This window comes from Tamandua tetradactyla, chromosome 13, assembly GCF_023851605.1.
Source record: "Tamandua tetradactyla isolate mTamTet1 chromosome 13, mTamTet1.pri, whole genome shotgun sequence".
NCBI classification, from domain to species: Eukaryota; Metazoa; Chordata; class Mammalia; order Pilosa; family Myrmecophagidae; genus Tamandua; species Tamandua tetradactyla.
In genome coordinates, this window is record NC_135339.1 from 79,110,143 (window position 1) to 79,132,065 (window position 21,923).

General features: G+C 41.7%; 2 protein-coding genes and 1 long non-coding RNA gene across 9 annotated transcripts in view; 2 read left to right on the top strand and 1 right to left on the bottom strand.

The window, feature by feature from the left end:
* Window positions 1-17,777, bottom strand: part of HSPA12A (heat shock protein family A (Hsp70) member 12A) — a 188,761-nt gene extending 170,984 nt beyond the window's left edge. Inside the window, exons 1-2 of the mRNA XM_077126140.1 lie at window positions 17,568-17,777; window positions 4,057-4,144 (exon numbers count right to left, since the gene is read on the bottom strand). Of these exons, the coding sequence (XP_076982255.1) occupies window positions 4,057-4,144; window positions 17,568-17,570 (91 nt within the window). The 5' untranslated portion in view covers window positions 17,571-17,777. The remainder of the gene's footprint in view (window positions 1-4,056; window positions 4,145-17,567) is intronic.
* On the top strand, window positions 72-3,096 carry LOC143654336 (uncharacterized). The gene is made up of 3 exons (XR_013161767.1): window positions 72-233; window positions 1,759-2,125; window positions 2,986-3,096. It is a non-coding gene; the product is annotated as an uncharacterized LOC143654336 (long non-coding RNA).
* Window positions 17,161-21,923, top strand: part of ENO4 (enolase 4) — a 91,351-nt gene continuing 86,588 nt past the window's right edge. For 4 of the 7 annotated variants that reach the window (XM_077126148.1, XM_077126149.1, XM_077126146.1 and 1 more), the window contains exon 1: window positions 17,162-17,733. In XM_077126148.1, the coding sequence (XP_076982263.1) occupies window positions 17,476-17,733 (258 nt within the window). In that variant the 5' untranslated portion in view covers window positions 17,162-17,475. Of the gene's footprint in view, window positions 17,734-21,923 lie in introns of all 7 variants that reach the window. The other 3 variants (XM_077126143.1, XM_077126147.1, XM_077126145.1) reach the window with 2 other exon arrangements.

Consider the following 21,923-nt stretch of genomic DNA (forward strand, 5'->3'; position numbering starts at 1 on the left):
AGAACAATGTAAGATTCTTGTAGGGGGCACAAGGAGAAAAAGGTCAACCTAACTTGATGGGTATCAGGAAAAGCTTCATGGAGAAGGTGGCAGGCAACTGAGTCTGTAATAATAAATAGGTGTTTTCCAGAGAATAACAGGGAGAAAGTTTGTTCAAAGGCCCTGAGGTATGAAGCATCCCGGCATGTCCAGAGAACAGCCAGTGAACGAGCATGGCTACAGCAAGGTTCGAGGTAAAAAAGAAGCCAGAGTCAGATCTGAAAGGGCCACCGCAAAGCCTTTAGTGACGGAGTGACAAAAGCAAATTTGTCTTTCAGAAAGGCCTCGGTAGCCTTCATCTGAACATAATATATCCTTTCCAGGGCTACCAGCGGACCAATCAGTTACCATAAATACCGCTGAACTATATTCATTACTATTAATGGGTTCCTTTTTTGTGAATCCGCCTACTTGTTAAAATTTAATTGTAACCACTGACTGAAATGCAGCACTTTTGTCGTCACGTGGCCACATGGGCAGAGCAGCAAAAAACTTGAGTCTCCTGATAGGCACATTCCCTGCTGAGGTCAAACACTCTGCCTTTTTGTCTTAGACTCTCACACTTGTAAATAAGTGTCCTTCTCACATGTGGTGCCACGTTTGTCATGTTTTTGTGCTTTTTGACGGTGATTTGGCCATTTAAAATGCCCCCGACCATAGCACTGAAGTGCCGTCCAGCGTCCAAAGTGTAAGAAAGCTGCAATGTGCCTTACAGAGAGAATACGGGTGTCATATAAGCCTTGCTCAGTCGTGAGTTATAGAGCTGTTGGCTGTGAGCTCAATGTTAATGAATAAGCAAAGCATATTAAATAAGTTTTTTAAAACAGAAACACGCATAAACAACATTAGGTATTGATCAGTTGATGAAAATGTGATCAGAGGCTCACAAGAACATAACCCTGTATTTCCCCAAGGAGCAACGATTCAGTATTTGCAAATTCAGTATGCACAGAGACTGTATAGACCATAACCACTGCGAGTAATGGGAATTGACTATATATTAATGCCAGAAAATAGAGGGCTTACTGCAATCCACATGTTCTGCTTTCCTCTGTTTGCAAGTCTTCAAAAGTTGTTTGTTAATTCTAGGAACTAATTGACTTTCTCACGTCAGTTGAGTTATTGCAGAAGGTCTCTTTCCTACTGATACCTTCAGGAGAGATTTTTAAATAGTCACAAGGGGTTTCTTAAGTGGCTACTTCTTAGCATTTGTAAGAACGAAACCCTTTTGCCCTCAAAGTACGCAAACAGCAACCAGCTTTGCGGCTCAGGACTCAGAGATGGAGGTAGATGAGAGGCAGAGCCAAGATCAGGGTGAGAACTGGAACTAGAAATGAAAATGATGCCCTAGCATAAAAGCAGTATGAGTAAACAAGTCTACAGGAGGCAGAGAGAAAGACAAAGAAGGGTGCTGAAGAAGAGAAAAAAGAATACATGCTACAGGGTGGTGCAATGGTGGCGCAGTGGCAGAATTCTTGCCTGTGATGCCAGAGACCCCGGTTCGATTCCCAGTACCTGCCCATGCAAAAAAAAATTAAAAAGTATAAAAGAATACACGCTATGGTATGGAAGGGACAGAACAAAAATGTAAGGTAGATATTCTAAGGAAATTTAGAGGCTTTCAACTGAACTGTGTGAATATGTCTAGATTCACTTGCTCACTCATCATTTGTGGGTCAATATATTAGTCACTTCCACTAATCCTCTTTGTTCAAATAGGCACTGGGCACCTTTCCTGCCAGTTCTGAAGATTCGAAGCTGCATTACTCTCTGGTTCCTGTCTTAACTCAAATAGCTCACCTGTAGGAGGCTGAGAAAATAACTTGCTGCCATAGCACCTGGTCTCACAGCAGCAGGAAGAGAATTACCTGCCATTCAGCACTGGGCAAGCACCAGGCGCTGTCCCAGGCGTGTTCACACATGCTGTCTCACTTACTCCTCATAACTCTCCTCCGATGAAGTCAACAGACATGGACATCTATTTTTTGGCCCCGATTCTCATTGTCCCTTATTAGAGAAAACAGAGGGAGCAGAAGGGAATGCAGTCATTGGGCGAGGAAAGAACGCTGAAAACGCAAAGTTTCAGGTACTCATTTCTTTAGACTCCCCCTTCCTGGAACTGTAAACTTTGGATCTGGTCTTAGATTTTCATAAAACAACCATTGCTTTTCCCAGTTCACTTTCCCCCTTTCACGTAACACAGCATTGCTCCCCAAGAACCCATGTATCAATTCTGTCCTTCCTCGCGGATGTGTGTGTGTCTGTGCTCGTGTGCTGAGGTGTTCAATTTAGGCGCAAATGGGGAGGGCCGTCATCCCTGCAGGTTTTGCCAGCACATCAAATCCAAAGTCGGGAAACTGATATCCTCCCACTGCCGTGGGGCTGTCTGTTTGTGTGGTAGCTACTGCAACCTGAAGTGTTGAGCACCAAGGATATTCTGTTTGTTTGAACTTGTTAAAAGAGAAAGAAAAGTAGCAAAACCCTGAAAACCACATCAGCCAACCACAACGTGGTACTCCAACTTAGCAGGTATTTTGTGGTCACTGGAGAAATTTAAAGGGCTTGTGGAAACAATTAAAGTAAGCATGGAAAATAGTAGGATCTCTATCAATCGCTCTTTGTTTCTCAGAAAATAATTTCCCCCAGAATAATAAAACCCAACAATAAATTATTTATTGAGCACCTACTATGTGACGGGTACTATATATCTAGTTGAACATATAGGACTTTTCATTATTGCTTTTTCTTCTTTAAAAAGCTTAAAGTATTCAGCAGGACGCTTTGGCTATTTTCTCTTTGAGCAGTTTTATTATTACAAATGCCTTCAGAAGTTTAACACTTTGATGGCTACGCAGAGTTTTCTGGGGTTTTTTTTGTTTTGTTTTCTTCCTACTATTGTTTTTCCCCTAAAACATTTCCTTTCTTTTCCTACTCTCTGATTTTTAGGGAGAAAAAAAAATCTGGCATCTGGGGTCTGAGACCACTTGAAATGTCTGAGCCGGGGATTGCTAATGACCTCCCAGAGATAACCCAAATTGCTGATTTAGCAAAGCCCATTCTTGACCTTGACACAAGACAAGACAGGCAAAGGGGAAGGGCTTGCAAGGGAGTCGTGAAAGAAAAAGGATCATAGAAGAGCTCAGATCTCGCCAAGCCCCCTCCCCCATTCAGCAAACACCTGGCTGAGTTGGAAAACATGACCGGCCCAACCTTCCTATTGGCACCAATTGAAGCTGTCAGCTCTCGGCTTGTCACCAGTTGCACTGGGAGGCCCTGGGCAGCCACAAGAGCCCTAATTAGGCAGAAATGACACTTCTACAACTGACCCGCCAGGACCTTTGGCAAACCATTTAACATCATTAGTTAACATTTTTTAAAAGTGTGAATGTAAATGAACAGCCAGTGGCTTTCAATGGAGTTTGACGGTGGCATCTCCCCCCTCCCATCTCACTCTTTCTCTTTGTACATGAATAGTCCACTTGTTTTCTCCAAAATCGGAGGGAGGGGCTGGGGAAGAAGGACGAAGAGGACCAGTCCTCTGAGAGGAGAGACAAGTTAAAGCATAAACAAGCTCAGAAGAGTGGGGAGACCATCTCTTCCTGCCTTTGTATAGGCACAGAGCAGAGACAGGCCTGCAGGGCCACCCGGGGACAAGCAGGGGGCTAGCAGGCCAGGCTGGTGCTAGGTCCCACCCCACAATCTATACTGGTGCGTGAGTGTGCAGCACAACAATTCCAGGCTTTGGGTAGGTGGGGAACTATATCCTGATCCAAGGGTGCCTCTGAATTAGACCCCTTCTCTCACACCCGTCACCTCTGGTTGGCATTTTGAACAAACAGATTTTTCTTTGCAGCGGTTGATTTAGCAAATTCTTATGTGTGCATGTCTCGTGTCCTACGTGGGCCTCCTAGGCTACCAGTCATAGAGGTAACTAGCCCCTCTCTAAAGAAATGGCGTTCTTGGGGTAATTATTTCAGACACCAGTTTGACACCTGCACAAATTCATTCATTTCCTACCTGAAGTGGTTATTTCCCACCTTGAATCACACTTCAATTTGTTCCTCGCTTTACACCCACAGAATCCGTACACGCCAGCACTCTGCATCTGTAGGAGGGGAAAGAGAAGAGTTTCACTGTGAAAATGTCACTTGGTCTGCTTCCATGTTGCTCTTCGACTGTGTCTTTGTGTTGTTTAACAGTTTTAAGAGGCAGCATGGGGTAGAAGAGACATGAAGATTTAGGTGGACGCCAGAGGAGCTGGGTTCCTGGCCCACCTTTGCACTTACCACCTACTTGTTGTGTGGCCTTGGCCAAGGTGCTTAGCCCTGAGTCTCAGATGTTTTCTTCTGTAAGACAGAGATAATACCTTACGACTTCAAAGAAGAAACAGATGGAATTAGGAAAACTGGAAAGTGTTTGGTAAATGTAAAGAGTTACAAACAGATAGGAGTTGACAAAAGGAGGACAGTGCCAGGTTTGCACTTATCATTTGTCTCAGAGGGATTAAACTGAGAATGTGTCCTCTTGTTTCCCGTGGCAAGCTCCACAAAGCCACGATGCCACCAGCACATCCCAGGACCATTCCTGCCCTTCCCTTCCATTACTGCTCCGTCCCAAAAGGGCTGTAAATATGAAAAACAAAGTGCATGGGTGCAAAACAAATTCTTAAAAATGTATAGTTATATTCTACATAAGATATACAGTAATGCTGACCATTTAGCCTCTCTGCTGGATCCTAATCAATGCAGGAGGAGAAACACATAATCTCTGGATATGGTAGGAATGCAGTAGGTGCACAATAAATGTGTACTGAGAGGAAATACAATGCTGCTGCCAGGCGTGAGCTTACAGCACTGGGAGTGTGCACTTTAGGAAGGCAGCATACACCTGAACTTTGGAGAGCTTTACTTATCCTTGAGTTAGAGATGATTAAAATCAAGCAGGCTGTGTATTGTGGAAACTGCCTATAACTAGTAATGGGAGAAAAGTAAAAGTAAACAATCTTAGTTTGGAGCAGAAAGAGAGTGAAAATACTGGGGGAACATCCTTAATAACAGTAAATGAGAAATGGAGAAACCTGCTCATCATGATGGAGCATTTAGTGCTTTTAAGCTAAATACCTCAGCATATTAAGCAAATAGAGAAAAGCCAGCTACACGATGCCAGCAAATTGAACCGAACAGTGCTCAGAAAGCCAATAGGAGGTGTCTGGTTTTGACCCCTTTTCCCATCACATGCCTGGTCCGAGGCTGGTTGTTTAGTGTGGCCTCTCCTCTCCAGCTGCGGAGCTTATTGAAAAGCTCTTGCTCCCTGCCTGGTTTTGGCACATTTTCTGCAGGTGCCTCCTACTGTGGCCACAATGGGCTGCTAGGGAGGTTTAGGCCTGTCAACAGCTACAGGGGAGGGGGGGCGGCAATCGCAGGGGGAGCTCCGTCATTGTCTTAAAGGACCAGTGCTGTTGTGTGCAGCCGAGGACCCACACCTGCTAATGAGATGAATCCTTTCTCCTGCTCTCTCTTTCTCTCTTTAATGATTTAACTTGATCGCTTTGGTTCCTTTCTGGAAGGGGAATTGCTCCATTGATCATATAAAGTAATTGCCTGTAAAACATTGCTCTGCAACAACTACTACTTCCCTGGCTGAAAATGTCACAGCAATTGAAAAGCTCTTAGCCCCAGTTCAAGAAGGAGGTTGCTAAAGAGAACAGTCTTTGCATATATTCCCAAGTACTTGCCATGTTTCCAGAGTTACAAGTTTCGGGTGGGGCTCACCGATGCTTAAGAAAGAGCATTTCTCTTCCTCTCCTGTGTGTGTGATTTTATGTGAGATTGTGGAAAACTAACCAACCAAACACATTTAAAAACTCCCTCGATCCTAAACGCAGATAGATACGTTCAGAGGGAAATTAATTTCTTAATCATCCATGGTGTTCTTCTCTCAGAACCCACGGCCCACTTGGGTCAAGGGTGACTCAGGAGAGCCTTCGTTTTCTCATCCCAGGAGATGGCCTAGGCGGTAACAGGGGCCTTGGTTTTGGAGAGAGGAATTGATGCTCTAATTGTTTAGGATTTGCTAATTTTCAGGACCTGTCACTTGGCGGCAGCAGTGACACATCTGTGGGAATGAAGCCCACACACTTAAAAGAGTTTTCATAAAGAGCTTTATTAAATACTCCATTCTACCCCAACGTGAGGGAGCCATTCACCTGGGAGAAAGCACTTTGCGTTAGGCATGAAGCTGCCTGTGACATAAAGGGCCGTTAGGGATGGTTTTATTTTCTCCGGACAGGTGAAAGCCTAAGTTTGTATCTGAAACAGAGGGACTTTCTTCCAATTGAATTGGTGGGAAGCACTAGTTGCCAAATGTGACGCTGCCACATTATTAATTTGTGGAACAATGCTTCAGGTGAATCATTTTCCATCAAGGTGAGCCATGGATATTTTTTTTTTTGTAGCAGATGGAGTAAGGGTAGTTAATAGCTGTGCTTATGATTGTACTTTTTCAAAAAAAAAAAAAGGCAAGAACATCTGGCTGCTTGCTTGGCAGCAAGAGTATAGAAAAATAAGCTATAAAGAAGACCATTTAAAATTATAAATCTGAAGAAAGGTGTAGAACTTTTTACAGCTAAACCCTCTGAAATGTCATAATAGAAGTTCCATACCTGTACAGAGGTGTGGCACTTTTTTCCTTGGAATTTAAGCATTTTGGATCTTAGATTTTAAAATCTTTTAAATATAGGGAAATTACACATAACACACCAAAACATACTGTATGAGATAAAAGGGATTTTTCTTTTATCTACTTATACAGTGAAGAGAATGCTTAAAAAATCCTTCAAGTTTAAACACAACAATTAAGCAAATTTCTAGATATGAAGAATTATGTTGCCGGCTTTTAACCAGCAACTTGAGGTTTTTTTCTTTTTGTTTGAATTGGAAGGTCTTTTTTTTTTTTTGGTCTGTAAAATAAGGATGTGGATAAATAACCCCAAGAGTTCTTCCTGCCTCAAACATTGTGATTCCCTTATGTAGAAATACGACTCGTGTTATAGGAAATAGAGAGGTGAGCTGTATATGTACCGTCACACTTATTTCTAGCAGCACTGCCGATTAGACAGTTAAGGCAGTCAAAGTGGGTTAAATCTGCAGCCAAGAGCAGGACAGCGGGACTATAATGCATAGAAACCGAAATCCGTTCTCAAGAAGTGGTGCAGGAAGCAGACATGAGAAGGGGGCGCGCAGGGAAGGTGGCCTTCGCGGGTGGGAGGGAGGCGAGGGCTGGGGGGCGCGTGTCCTCTGCATGAACACCCAGAGCGACAGCGTGCGTGGGCAGGTTTAGGACTGTTTCACCATATTGCTGGACGGGGGTGGGGCAAGAACTTCATCTGAAGAGGAGAAAAACAAGCCAAACATGCCCATCGTCAGAGGAATGGATGTCAAATATGACAGCGGCCACAGAACTGGGTTTACTTTTGCATCCTCCTTTTTGGTTTATTTACACATGATGCAAGAAGTCTGAACAGAAATCCAAAGTTCAAAGACAACAAAACCATGCTTTGCATCTTACTCTTCCTGTGGGTCTCCATAGTACATTTTAAATCTCCTGACTTCCCAAGGTATAAGCTAAGCTTTGGCTAAGTCTGTTTGAACTTCAGACTAAATAAGGTGGGTAAAGATGCTGGGCATGCCTTTAAAGAATGAAAGGGTGCACTCTAACACGCTGCATCGCTCCTCGTCCATGTTTATTCAATTGCTGAAATGAAAACAGGATAATGGGAATTACACCCCAGGCTTGTATGGGATTATTCTCAATGATAAGAGCTGGCATTCCTCATAATTCTGTTTTGTAACTTTATTTACATAGTGAGAGCCACAGATAACTTCAATCTGAGCACTTCATTTACGTAGATATGAAGATTCTTCATACTTAAATAAATGCTAACATGGGGCTGATGTGTAAAAGTTTAGAAACTCACATTACATGAACTTTTATAACTTCTGAATTACTACAGAACCACAGGCTAAAAGTGGAAAAATATTTTACTATTCGATGGCTTTGCAAGCTGTGCAGGATCATTAAAAGCAAACATTTCAGCTGCGGTTTTTATGATAAACCCAGAAATTACTGAGACTACAGGAGCACAAACTTCACTCCCCTCTCCCATGAAGACCCTTGTCCTGCCTTTTTGTTTCTTACAGCTTTCTTAGAATTTCCTGCTTCAAAGCGTCCTATCTTTCTAAGGCAGAAAGTCCTGCGCACCTAAATGAGTCTTCCCATACTCTGGTTTCCGCTGATACAGGATCACAGCCTCTTCCCTCTAATCACATCCTCCCAGAGTTAAAGCTTGCTTTACAATTTCTTATTTGAATGGATGCACGTTTGTAATCAACTCAAGTTCAACTGACTGCAAGGAGCAGTTATAGATGTCAGCTATAAACAGACCTAAATTTCACCTACACATTTTGCCAAAAAGAGATGAGATAGGGTGGCATGAGATGTATAATCCTAGTCTAAATTTGGGGGGCAAGCTGAGTATGTCATAAACATACCCATCTATGGACGGATGGGACAGCTGAGCCTTATCCCCAGAGGGTGCAGGCACGTGTGTGGCATACTCTGATCGACTATCCAGGGTCTAGTTTTTGTGCCAAGGAATTAGTGCTTTTTTTCATAGCATTAAGGCTCGGAAAAACAGTGTGAAAAGTTCAAGGCATGTCCCTAGTAATTTAGAGTCAATCCCAGACAACATACACAGGGGTAAGAAAGAATGGTTATTTCTACATTTTTTTTTAAAAAAGCACATCATGATTCTAATATTTGGACATAAAGTCTATCACAGGTATAAATTAAGAGTTCCTGTAATTTGGAATTCTTCATTTTGACTGCATTTTCTGTTTTAAAAGCTTTATAACTATCACAAAAAAAGACAGCTAATTTTCTAATAAGTTTATAAGAAATTTACAGCAAAAATATTAAACAGATAGTATTTTTCCTGCATTGGCCTTAATTAAGAATTCAGAATTGCTCTATTTTCAGTAAGTTAATAAATGATGATGATATAATATTTATTCTAAAAGTTATAAATTGATAAGGACACATTTTATTTATTTCAAATATCATTCTTTAAAATAAAAATTATGGCTATATCCCTTTGGGCTCTTACCTTACAAAAACAGTCTTTGATTTTATATTTTCAAAATCAAAACAGAAACTTTAGTTTTCCCTTAGATCCTGCTAGTCTGGCTATAAAGAAAAGAAAGCATTTAAGACAAGGCAACCAAAGTCCAGGTCAGATCCACATATTAATAAAAACTCCAACAAATGTTGGCATGTTATAATTTTACATCAAATAAATTCAATGCTGTTTCCCTCAAACAGGAACTCTACTTTTAAAATTTTTGAGGTAGGAAAATTCTTTAGATGGTACAGATATCTAAGGTTATCTGAGGCAGCTCTTTTCTATGAAATTTCCCACCTCATAAATTTTTCACAATCTTCTCTATTTTCAATTTCCCATAGTTTGTAAGACTAGAAATGCAAACATTTGGCCATGAAGTTTGAAAAGGAAGAATAGCTAGGATAGCTTAGGGATATTTAAAGCAAATGTCTGTTCATTAATCGATTCAGATTTTTACAACTATCTATCACGAAGCTGTCGGACAAAATGCGGCTCCATTAGGGGGCTTTGCTAGGTCCAACAAGGCAGTGAAAGAGAGGGGACCCTGGATTACTTATATTTCTTCCCTTCGCTGTATTTCTATGCACAGGAAAAGAATCGGGGATCAGGGCAGTTACCCAAATATTACTCCAAACCTCACTTTTGCCTCACTTCTTTATTTCAAGTAAAAGTACCTTCCCACAAAATCATGCATCAGTCTTTGTTCCTGCCTGATGAAGCTGAGTTAGATTTCTTGCTCTTTCCCAATCCTTCCGACCCTTACGCTGTAGCACTTAAAATATAGTTATGCTAATCATAGCCCAAGCCAAAGATAAGCTTTATTAATAATATATGAAAAGCATTTTCACTCTAGAAATATATTTCAATTTTCATCCTTTTTACTTTTTTTCTTAAATATTAGCAGAAGCATTATCTTTTGGAGAAAATGATCATTATTAGTTTTATTTCTATAATATCCACCTATTAGGCTGAATGTTCAAGTAAATAATCACAAAATACATTAATTGTATTGTTTAATTAAAAACAGGCTCAACTGTACATTATCCCTTGGTAATACATGGCATAATTAGGTGTATTTTTAAAATTTTTATACAGAAATTTAATCTAGTGTACTGGATTGGCATATGAGGTTCATTCACTGTCATATTAAACAGTCTTTGGAAGTCAATCCCAGACTTGGCCTCCAACGATAACAATTTATATATGATTGTCAGAAAGTACAGTTAAATCAAATAAACACTGAGGAATTTGCCTACAATGATTTTATTTGCTAAATAGTCCTGGGAATTTACTCCCAGTAATCACAAACTTTGAAGTAATAATTTTCATTCTGTTTCTGTGACTAATGTATTTTTTTAAATATTCAAAGAATGAGAATTCTCAAACCTCCTAAGACAAAACAGGTAGCATTTCTAAAAGGCAAGTTGAGGGAGAAATAGAAAAAAACAACAATATCAACAAAAACCCTATGATTTACCAATAATAAATGTAGAGTCAAGTTCTAAAATTTAGGAATTCTCCTAAATAATTTTATGAAGGTGTAACATTACCATAAGATTCATTATGGCCAGGTCCGTAAAAATAACCAGTTATGAAGGCATAGACAGTCTTTTGATTTTGCTAATAAAAAAAGAGATAATTCCTCTTAAGCAGATTAACGTAAAGTACATTTTCAGGGAAGTTAAAATCCCCTTCAGTCAGGTTCTTAAGTTTAATTACAACAGTCAAACAATTTATTAACTCTCATTCAAGTGCAACAACAAAACATGCAGTGCAGGATTCTCAGAGACCAGGAAACAAACCCAATCAATATTTGCAACAGTAACAGAGAGAAAACATTTTTAGCTGTAACTTGATAAAACCTCTAGCAGGTCCTCCTAACTGGGATTCTTCCTCTCTTTCTTCTTTGCTGCCCCCTATGTGGAAAATATGTTTAACATTTTCTTCACTCACAGTAAAAGCAATTACTGTATTTGTTTTGCTACTTTTATATTAAGAAAAGAAGTACAAATTAGAAAATGTGGCTTTTGTAGGATATTTTATATGTATTCATTTTGCTTTATTAGCCCTGTAATTATGTCACAAAAATACCCTTATATTGTACCTGCTTCTGTAAAGTTAAGAAATTAACTATTTAAAAATGGCAAAATTAGCCTGCTTAAAGAATTTCTTTTGGCTGATTTTTTTCCCTTTCTCTTTACTGTCTGAACTCTCTGGATAATTGCTCTACTTCCAGTTCCATTCTGCCAATACATAAAATGTGTGTCTATACCCTGAAAAATATCAATTAAACTGCCAGCAGTAGCATCTCCAAAAGCATCTTATGGTCTTCAGTGTCAAAGGCTTTTGAACAAATGGCTGGAAGGCTGAATCCAAAACCGACTTTGATAGGATGCCAGCTTCGAACACTCAGCTTAAGACTATGGCTCTAGCTTTCTGAATTATTTGGGAAGGGAGAGAGAAACTATAATTTTGCCCAAATGTTAAAGGTTAATTTAAAAGTATTATCAGGAGGATTAATTACCTCAAAAGGCCACTAACATTGGTTTTAAAAGGGGACCCCTCCTTCTCTATCATTTACTTCAATTCTATTTGAATTCCTCTACAAAGCTAAATCAAAAATTTTCAAATACTGCAAAACTGCTAAAAAAAATGCTCTATGTTCCTTTTCCTTAATTTCTTTGGTAATTTTAATATTATTTATTATGTGCCAGGCACTGTGGGAAGAAAGCCATGTACATGGATTTTAAGAGAGGATTTGGCTTCATAGCAATCCTATGAAGTAGAAAATATTAACACCTGAAGAAATGGGCCCAGAGAGGTTAAGTAACCTGAACCACGTCACACAGCTGGAAACTGGAAGAACCAGGACTTGAACCCATGCAATCAGATTTCTAGAACCAACACTTTAAGGCCTCTTTGTTGCATCCATTGTCAAACCAATCCTAGCTTTAACTATTCTCTTTCTGAGCAAATCCATGGATATATCTTTCAGAACAAGGCTTCTCAAACTTGGTTGCACACCAATATAACCTATAAAAAATACCTGTGCTTATGCCCCACTCCTGCACATTCTGATTTCTTAGGCCTGGGGTGGGGCCCAAGCATCTGTATTTTTCAATATATAGCACTGAACAAAACAGGTAACAATCCTGTCCATGGTGCTGACTTCTAATGGTACTTCAATTCCAGTAGAATCTAGCAGAATCCCCAGGTGATTCTAATGTGCAGATGTTAACACAACTTAGCCAAGGACCTTTCCCCAAGCCCTGAGTGTGGCTAAACCCACTGGCTCCTCCAGAGAGCACAGGCAAGAGTTCAGACATAAGAGTGACATAAGACAGCAGAATGTGACTAAGAAAGTTCTAGATTTAAGAGGCAGTGGACAGGGCGAGCCATGGTGGCTCAGCAGGCAGACTTCTCGCCTGCCATGCCGGAGACCTGGGTTCGATTCCCGGTGCCGATGCAAAAAAAAAAAAAGAAGCAGTGGATAACAACAGGGGATGCATGGGCATTGGAGGTGCCCAGACCAGGGTTCAAATTCCATCTCCACTATTTATTAACTGTGTAACACTAGGCCCACTCACTTACCTGTTATGGCTGTTTTGCAGATTCAGTGGGATGATGTGAGTACAACCCCATACATATAACAGTGCTCAATAAAAAATGGCAGTTGCTGCTGTGGATTTTGCTGTTGTTATTACCACTACCATGGTAATAGCTACTGCCAGGAGACATCAATATAGAAAAAAAAAATCAAATTAAAAAACAACTTTTTTTTATTAGTCAAATCATTCCTAGTTTTATTTCTTAGCATTTAATTTACAGCCATTTATATTTGCAATTAGCTTGACAATCACATTTCCCATTCATGGCAACTGGGTGAGGAAGGTTAACATTATTACCCCCATTTTCTAGATGAGGCAAAGGCAACATTTCCATTTATTCTGTCTCCAGGCTCTATGATTCTATGATTAAAGGCACCTGCAATCATGTTCATTCGTTCTCCCTGAAAAATGATATTCAACACAGATGTCAAGTGCAGGAAAGAATTAACAAGCACTTGATAGCAACCCCCAAATAACACCTAAATAATCACTTCTGAACATTAAAGTCATGGCAAACAAGTTCTAATTTAAGGAAACTGGATTAAGGAAAAATGAAAAATGCATTTTTCTTTGTCCTCTTTAATTTAGGAAATGTCTGACATAGCTTAGAAATTCTTTCTTCAAATGAGGACTGAACAATGGTTAATTTCCTCTGGGAAGGGTCTTTAATTAGCACATTGGAATAAACTAATAAGTCTTGAAATTTTAACTGAGATCAGAGCTACAAAATAGAAGAGACCTAAGATGGAGAGATCGAGTTCAGTGGCTCCCAACCAAGGACACCAGGACACCTGCAGACTCTGTGTAAAGGGTCCACAAATCCAAACATGCACCAAACCCTCTTGGGATACTGAATAATGGCCTACCAATATATGTATTATTTTCCACATGTACAGAGTATATCCATAGATAACATTCAAATGTTTCAAAAGTACTACTGCATTCATAGTTACTATATACAACTACTGTTACATGGGGGAGAGGGAAAGGCTCAGATTTTTTGCTGTCTTCATACTTTAAAAAGGGTGGGAAGCAATAATCTAGCCCCACCCCCTTATTTTATTGGTGAGGTCCTAGACGATCCTGGGGATAGCCAGGAATCTAATCTAGGTTTTTTTAATTTCCAAATAGTCCTTGTCTCATACCTGCATCCTTTCCAATGCAGACACCTGATTCATATAAAGTTAAGAGTCATGGCTGTATCAGGATTCTCATTCCTCTTTCAAAAGGCAGAGTAGGCACAGTCCTACCCATTCTCCCTGGATAAGTTCCAGAACGTTCTGTATATCCTAATCCTTTCCCTTTCCCTCCCAGCCCCAACTCTCAATCCCTTTCAAACTCTGATACTCTGTAAATGCCTTTGGACATTTAATCTCATTACAAAGTGGAAGTATATTCACCAATGTATTAAAACAAGGGAATGTTAAGTATATATAAAATATGAATATGTATGAATGTATTTTACAGCTAAAACCCTGGTGCTTCTAATATGTATGAAAAATAAGAAAATTGGAATATTCATGAATAGTTATTTTATTTATACTGGATCTGTCAATACTAATGGGTTGTTAATAAACCCCTAGTATACCCACTTTTCAAAATGCCTTCACATCTATTATTTCAGTTTACCATCTCTACGGATCACCAGGATGTGCGTGCTACTGGAATTTAAGCACCATGAGAACTTAAGTACCTTGAAAACAGGGACTGTTATCTTTTTCACTGATATTTTTCTGTGTTTAGAACAGTGTGTCTGGCACATGGTATGCTTTCCATAAATATTCATTGATTGCATAAATGGCAGAAGTAGACAGGAATGGTATTTTTATTTGAAAAGGTGGAATGAGTATATATATCACTGCTATACAAACAATACATTAATTTTAGGAAAACTGGTTACTAATAATGTGTACAAAGAAGAAAATAAAAATTCTCTATGATCCCATTACCCAAAGACAACATAATTAACCTGCTGATATCTGCCCTTTGAGACTTTATTTAATCCACGTCTATATAAAACACACGCTGACCTTCCCCAAACCCTCTGCCCCAGCCTCCATGACTCAGATTTTCTTCCTTTTTCTCTAACCCTTTTTGTTTTTGTCCTGTTATATCTTCTTGCTCCACTCCTATGTCCTAAATATAATCCTTCCCCCAAATTCAGGTTCTTAGTTCAACTTTTCCCTCCAGAGGATTCAACTTTAAAACACTTCGTGTATGTCTTTTGTTTCTTTGCCCTTCCCTTTTCCCTGTGATACCAATGCACTTCAAACGCCACACATCTGAAACCAAATGAATCAGATTCCCTCTATCAAAACCAAATAACTCATTTATCCTATTTCTGTCAACTTGACAGATGTCTACATTCATCCTCTTCAGCCATCTTTGGTTCCCTAACCCCACAACCAGTTACTCAAAGCCCTTTCCATCCTCCCTATTATTCCTCTCATCCTTCTCTTCCCATTATAGTTTGGTCTTTCCTTCTTTATTATTTCCTACCTGGATCTTCTGCTTTTGCTATACTACCACCCTGATCAATCCTACCTACTGCTACCAATCTACTTCCTAAAACAGTACTTCCACCTGGCCCATCTGTTATGGATTGAATCATGTTCCCCACAGAAATATGCTCGAGTCCTAAACCTCAGTCTAACGGATGGGAATTCCATTATAAGCAATATCTTCAAATATCCTATTAAGAAAGGGCCAAATTAAATCTGGGTAGACCTTAATCTAGTATGCTTAGGGTCCTTATAAGCAGAGGAAATTTGAACAAGGAAGTAGGAGATACATCAGCAGAGAGATAGCAACTGACAGAGGCAGAGTTAGGACTTGCCGGTAAGCTTCCATCAGAACAGTACAGACATGAATAAGCACATGCTGCCAACACCTCGATTTTGAACTTCCAGCCTCCAAAACCGTGAGACAATAAATCCCTGTCATTTAGGCCAATTTGTCTGTGGTATCAGTCATTGGCAGCCCTGGCAAACTAAGACACCATCCTATATTCAGCTATTTGTGGTTGCTTCTGACTCTTACAGAATGATATTCAAACCCTTTCACAGTCTAGCCTCAGGCTACTTTTCCATCCTTATTCTAAACTATTTCTGAAAAGCAAATAAATCCTTTGTTCCAGCCAGAATGGTGAACACATTCATCATTTACTCAACGTCAAAACATTTTGTTGTAAGTCAAATAATTACTGAGCATGTTATAGGCAAAACCTATTCATTCATTCAACAAATATTTATTGAATAGCTCTTCTGCCAGGTAACGTACTGGGGATGCAGTGGTGGACAAGACAGACCAAGTCCCTGCCCTTATGGAGCTTAGAGGCCAAGGGGTTATAGAAATATGGTGGTCCCAGCCCAGGATACTTTCAATCTTCCACTAAAATGTCAGATGATTCAACATATCCCTGAGGACTGAATTTTGCGACCCATTTTCCAAGTGGGAAAGGAGTTCAGAGGAAAGGAAAGACTGGCTGGGGGTAGAGCATGGCTTCTTTGAAGATGTGGGACTCAGCCCAGGCACTACAAGGTGGGTGTTCACCTTCATCCACCCAGCCGGATTGAGGAAAGGCACAAAAATGGAATGGAAATATACTTATAGCCATATCCATACATGCATCGGAAATTAACTTTCCAAAGTTCTTTCACTCACTTCCTTTTATCTTAAATGACTTCTGAAGCAGGGAGAGTGAGTAAGATGTTTTCCAGATGAGCACAGTGATGCATAGATTAAGTGATCTGCTTATGTCAGAAACACACACAGCTAAGATAAGAACAATAACATCCTGCCCATCTCGGCCTATTCTTGCAGTAGAGTGTCTAGGGCAGAGCGCACACAGTATTAAGTTCTATAATTACACAGAACACCTGGCAAGTGTAGTGAAATCAAGCAGGACATTTTGGATTTTAAAAGGAAGGGCACAAGCAGCCTCTGAAGGTTGAGAGGGAATACAACCCTATGATAGTCCTCCATCCCCCACCTCTAGGCCTGTTCATACCCTAACCACCTCTTAAGGTTCGCCCCAAGTATTTTCGGACCACACTGGTTTTCCTTCATTTCACGCCCACGAATCTCCCAGGGAAGGGAGCGCAGACTTTTCTCCCCTGGACATCACAGTATACCCAGCCTAGCACCGTGTTTGGTTCGGAGCAGGTAGTTGACCAAAACTGGCTGAATGAATGAATCCCTGGGGCCTCCACAGCTTAGTAAGGACACCCTGAGCTCTGGACCGCCGTCGCATCCGGGGGAGCTCTCCAACCGCGATGAACAAGGGAAGGGGGGACGGCCGAGTTCCAGGCCACGGGGAACCCTGCGCGCTCCCCGAGGTCCGCGTGCCCAGCTGGAAGCCGGAGCTCCCGCCGCTAGGGCTCCGCGAGGGGGCGAGTCGCCACCCAGCTGAGGGCCGAGGAAGCGCTCCGAAACCGAAAAAGCACTTCAGCAGACAGATGTTTCCCCATCTGCAAAATCGTCGGGAAATGTGGTGAAAAATCAAGCTGGGAGAGCGCTGTTCTCCCGAAAGGTGGGAGCCCCAATCCCTCAGGGACAGGGGAGGGACAAGTCGGAGAAGCCATTAGCTACCCTGGGAAGAGGGGCGAAGCTCCAGCCGCAGGAGTAATTTAGTGCTGGAAGCCTCGCGAGATGTGGAGGCAGCCTCTCGTGGCGTTGCCTAGCGACAGGAAGGACGCTCGCGGGCCCCAGTCTAACCCCCTCTGTAGCCTTAAATCTCCTACCATGGGGGAAGAAGGCGGCGGCCGCAGCTGTGGGACCACTAGGGAGCTGCAGAAGCTGAAGCAGCAGGCGATGGAGTACTACCAGCAGAACGACGTTCCGCGCAGGCTGGAAGAGATGCTCAACTCCACCTTCTACCTCCAGCCTGCCGACGTCTACGGACACCTGGTAGGGACCTGGGGCGGGCATCCTCTTCCCTCCAACCCCGCCCCCCGTCCCGCGCTGCGGCAACTCGGTGCGCCTGCGCTGCGCAGTCGCGCATGCGTACCCTGCCACCGCGGGGTTGGAGAGCTACGGGTTGCCGGTTAGCTGAGAGACGAGGCACTTATCTTGGCGGAGGGTGGGGGTCTGGAGAGGGGAAGGAGGATGTTCGTGAGAGAAAGTAGTGGGAAGAAAGCACCAGAAGGGAAGGAGGTCCTACCACCCTGCTTTTGCCTAGGGGGTGAAGGCCAGCGCGCTGGCATTTGTTCCAGCTTGGCCTGGGACCTAATGTCTTGCCAACTCCTGGTGCATGCGGGTTTCAGTCCGATTTCAGGTCTCAACTCCTTGCCATGTGCGCCCTACTCTGCCTGGATGCCCGTCCCACCTTACCAGCTCCTGTCTAAGCTCCAAGATTCAGATCAAAGCCTTCCCCACTCCATCGTTCTTAAATGTTCCTGTAGCAGTTTCTGCGTGTATTGTAATGCTTCGAGCCTGCCTCACTAGCTAGCATGTGAGTTCCTTTTAAGGGCTGGGCCCTTTCCTTATCACCTCCTTAGTCCCTGTGCCCAGCTCGCTATCTGGCACATAACTTATTTAGTCTTTAGCAATGAGCAGTGGAAACAAAGGTGTTTTTTCAAGTCCAGATCCGTAGGTGTTTTCACAACACCTGCCATCTGGAAGGCGGTGTGCTTGGGACTGGTAGGAGTTTGCACTGTGATGAGGGAAAGCAAGGAGATAATATTACAAAATCAAGCTGAGTGTTTAAGTGCCATGAAGAGGCACGATGTGCTGTAAGCGTTCAAAGCCAACATCTTGTTAAGGCAGTTGTTATAGAGGATGCCCCTGCAATGATCGTTTCTTCTTGTTATGGCCTATACATCGAGGTTGTATGTTTGGGGGCAGGGAGTGATGAGATGTTTACTAAGCCCCTTGTGCTGTGCTGCTTATGTTATGCCACTTAATCCTTAGAACCACCCCATGATATGAAAATTGTGAATCCTGTTTTACAAATAAAGAAGCTGTGGCTCAGTGAATTTAAATGATTTGTGCAAGGGACACAGTGAGTGATGGAAGCAGAAACCAAACAAGGTCTGCGACCCTAGTACATAGCAAAGTGAATGATTTATCTGGTGGGCGCTCAGAACTGTTCGTGAAATGAACGCCTAACTCTGAATTCCATTCTTCCCAGTATCTCATGTTAGAGAAATTCTTGCAAGTTATCTAATCTAACTTCCTCATTTTATAAAGACACCAAGTCCAAAGTAATTGGCCAGTCCCACAACTATTGAGCACAAAAGCTAAGGCTAGAAAATTTGGTTTCTGGTTTCCCAGTGTAATGCTCTTCCAAGTCTGTCAGGGCAGCTGAGACAGTGGTCTGTATAGCTCTCTAGGAACCTTGGTTGGGGAGAAAAGCCACTGATAGATAAAATAATTGGAGAAAAAGATAAGGTGATATATGATTGCATGCTAGATTGGGAGAGAGATTACTATACCTATTAAAGGAATTCCTGGAGGGGGAAGATCCCTGTAGGTTTTGGTATCCAGGATAGTTTGGGCTTGTACTTTGGAGATATACAGGAATTGGACAAAAGCACAGGGGAAAACACTCACCTTTTCATCTTCATAATCACAGTCTGAGTTTTAGCAATCCTTTTTTTCACCTTGTCTCCCTCTACGGAGTCCATCCTGCACAGTGTTCCCAGAGCATGTTCCTAATACTCCAGCCTGACCATCATCTCTGGATGAGAACCTTCTTGTGCTTTCCCTTTGACCGCTTAGTGAGCTCCAACAGCTTCACATGTGTGATTCGAGTACTGGGTCCCTACTCTGACAACAGGCTTATCCCTCACCACTTCCACATTGCATCACTTATTATTCCCCACAAAGCCAAAGTTTCCCACTTCCATCCTGTTAGCTTATCCTGTCCCGCTCTACCTAAAGTATTTGCCCTTGACTTCTCCCCTAGTCTGCCCTTGAAATATTGTAAATCCTCCAACATTTGACTCAAATACCTTTTCCTCTCTGCTTCTCTTATGTATTAAAGGAATTCAGGGATGGGGATGACCCCTGTAGTCAACAGCAGTATTGTTTATTCCTTCGTCGTTCAACTTATGATTGAAAAAGTTTTTAACTAGGGAATCAAGCAGATGGAGATTTGATTCTTGGCTCTGACACTTATTAGCTGTGTACCTTGATGGTTCCCAATGAGCCCTCTCTCCAGTCTGAACACTCTTATGCAAGTCGTGCCCACATGGACTCAACTTGGCCATGAGACTTGCTTTGATCAATAGGACCTTGGCAAGCATAATGCAAACAGAGGCTTAATAAATGCTCATCCTCTTGGAACACTTCCTCTTGGAAGCTAGTCATCATGCTGTGTGGAAGCCTGTTTACCCTGCTGGAAAGAGAGATCATGTAGAGAGAGGCTCCAGAAGATCTGATACTTCCAGGATGGGAGAAAGATACCCAGTCAGCCCCAGCTGTTCTAGCCATCTAAGATTGCCACTGGACACACCCAAAAACTGTTGGTTCCTTTCCTCTTATGACGCAATATCTGGCACACTGAAGGGGCCTGGTACTTGTTGAATCGAACTCACTATAATACACTGAGTATAAGCTAGGTAATATTTTTGTTGCTTCTGATTCCATCCAAATTTATTTATGCACTGAGCACTATAATATACAAACCACCATCCCTAAAATGCATAGGTGGCTTGAAAATTGCCTTTTGCTTTAATTTTGTTGGGGTACCACCTCTGAGCTGGCACATTGCTGTAATATACAAATCACCATCCCTAAAATGCATAAATGGCTTGAAAATTGGCTTTTGCCTTAATTCTGTTGGGGTACCACCTCTGAGCTGGCACATTGCTGAGTGTGAGAGTACCTGTTACCTAAACTGAAGTTGGATTTTTTTTTTTTTTTTTTAGAGGGAGGAAGGGAAGGAAAGACAGAGAAGGAAGGAAGGATGGAAGGAAGGAAGGGAGGAAGAAAGGGAAACATCTTTAAACATTTTCTTGTTTTTATTATATTTTGTTTGTTTGTTTTTTTTTTTTTTTTTTACATGGGCTGGGGCCGGGAATCGAACCGGGGTCCTCCGGCATGGCAGGCAAGCACTCTTGCCCGCTGAGCCACCGCGGCCCGCCCTGAAGTTGGATTTTGAACTGAAAGATCAGATGTCTGCTAAGTGAAACAAAGAGCTCAATACTATATAGTAATGAAGAGGGCAAGGGGGGTTGTCTTCACTTTTCCTTCTCCTGTTCTCTCCTAGCTCCTCTAACTCCCTGAGTGAACTTTCTACCTCAACTTCATTCTCTTTCTTCATTCTCTCCCTTTGATCACTTCTAAATGGCTTCTACTTTTCCACATCAATGAAACTGCTATTACTGAGGTTCCCAATAATCCTCTTTGAGCATGTAGGATCATACACAGACTGGTGGTAAGTGAGTTACAGCTGCTGCATATGACTTCACCTTGACAATATCGGTAAATCATTAGATTACATATTTAAAGAATCAAATCAGTAAATATTATTGCAATATCAATAACGATTGGCCCACTTCAGACTTCTTAGGTTCGAATACACCATAGTGTTCTAGAGACCAGTTAATTACTATCTCTTGGACAGAGGGATAGAGGTTTGGTTTGCTAAAGCTGCCAGAATGCAATATACCAGAAATGGAATGGCTTTTATAAATAGAATTTATTACGTTACAAGTTTACAGTTCTAAGGCTGTGAAAATGTCCAAATTAAGGCACCAATAAGAGGTTACCTTCACTCAAAAAAGGTTGATGCCATCTGGTATACCTCTGTCAGCTGGGAAGGCAGTCGGCAATGTCTGCTAGCTTTCTCTCCCAGATTTTCATTTCATAAGGCTTCCATGGGGCATTATCCTTCTGCATCCCCAAAAGGTCTCTGGCTGTGTGGGCTCTAACACTACTTCCAAAATGGTTCCATCTGAAAGGCCTCCAGTAAGGAGCTCACCTTGAATGGTGGAGATACATCTCCATGGAAATCACCTAATCAAAAGGTCCCACCCACAATTGGGTGAGTCCCATCTCCATGGAAACAACTTTAAAAAGATCCCACCCAACAATATTTAATGAGGATGAAAGAACACGGCTTTTCTAGGGTGCACAACATTTCAAACCGACAA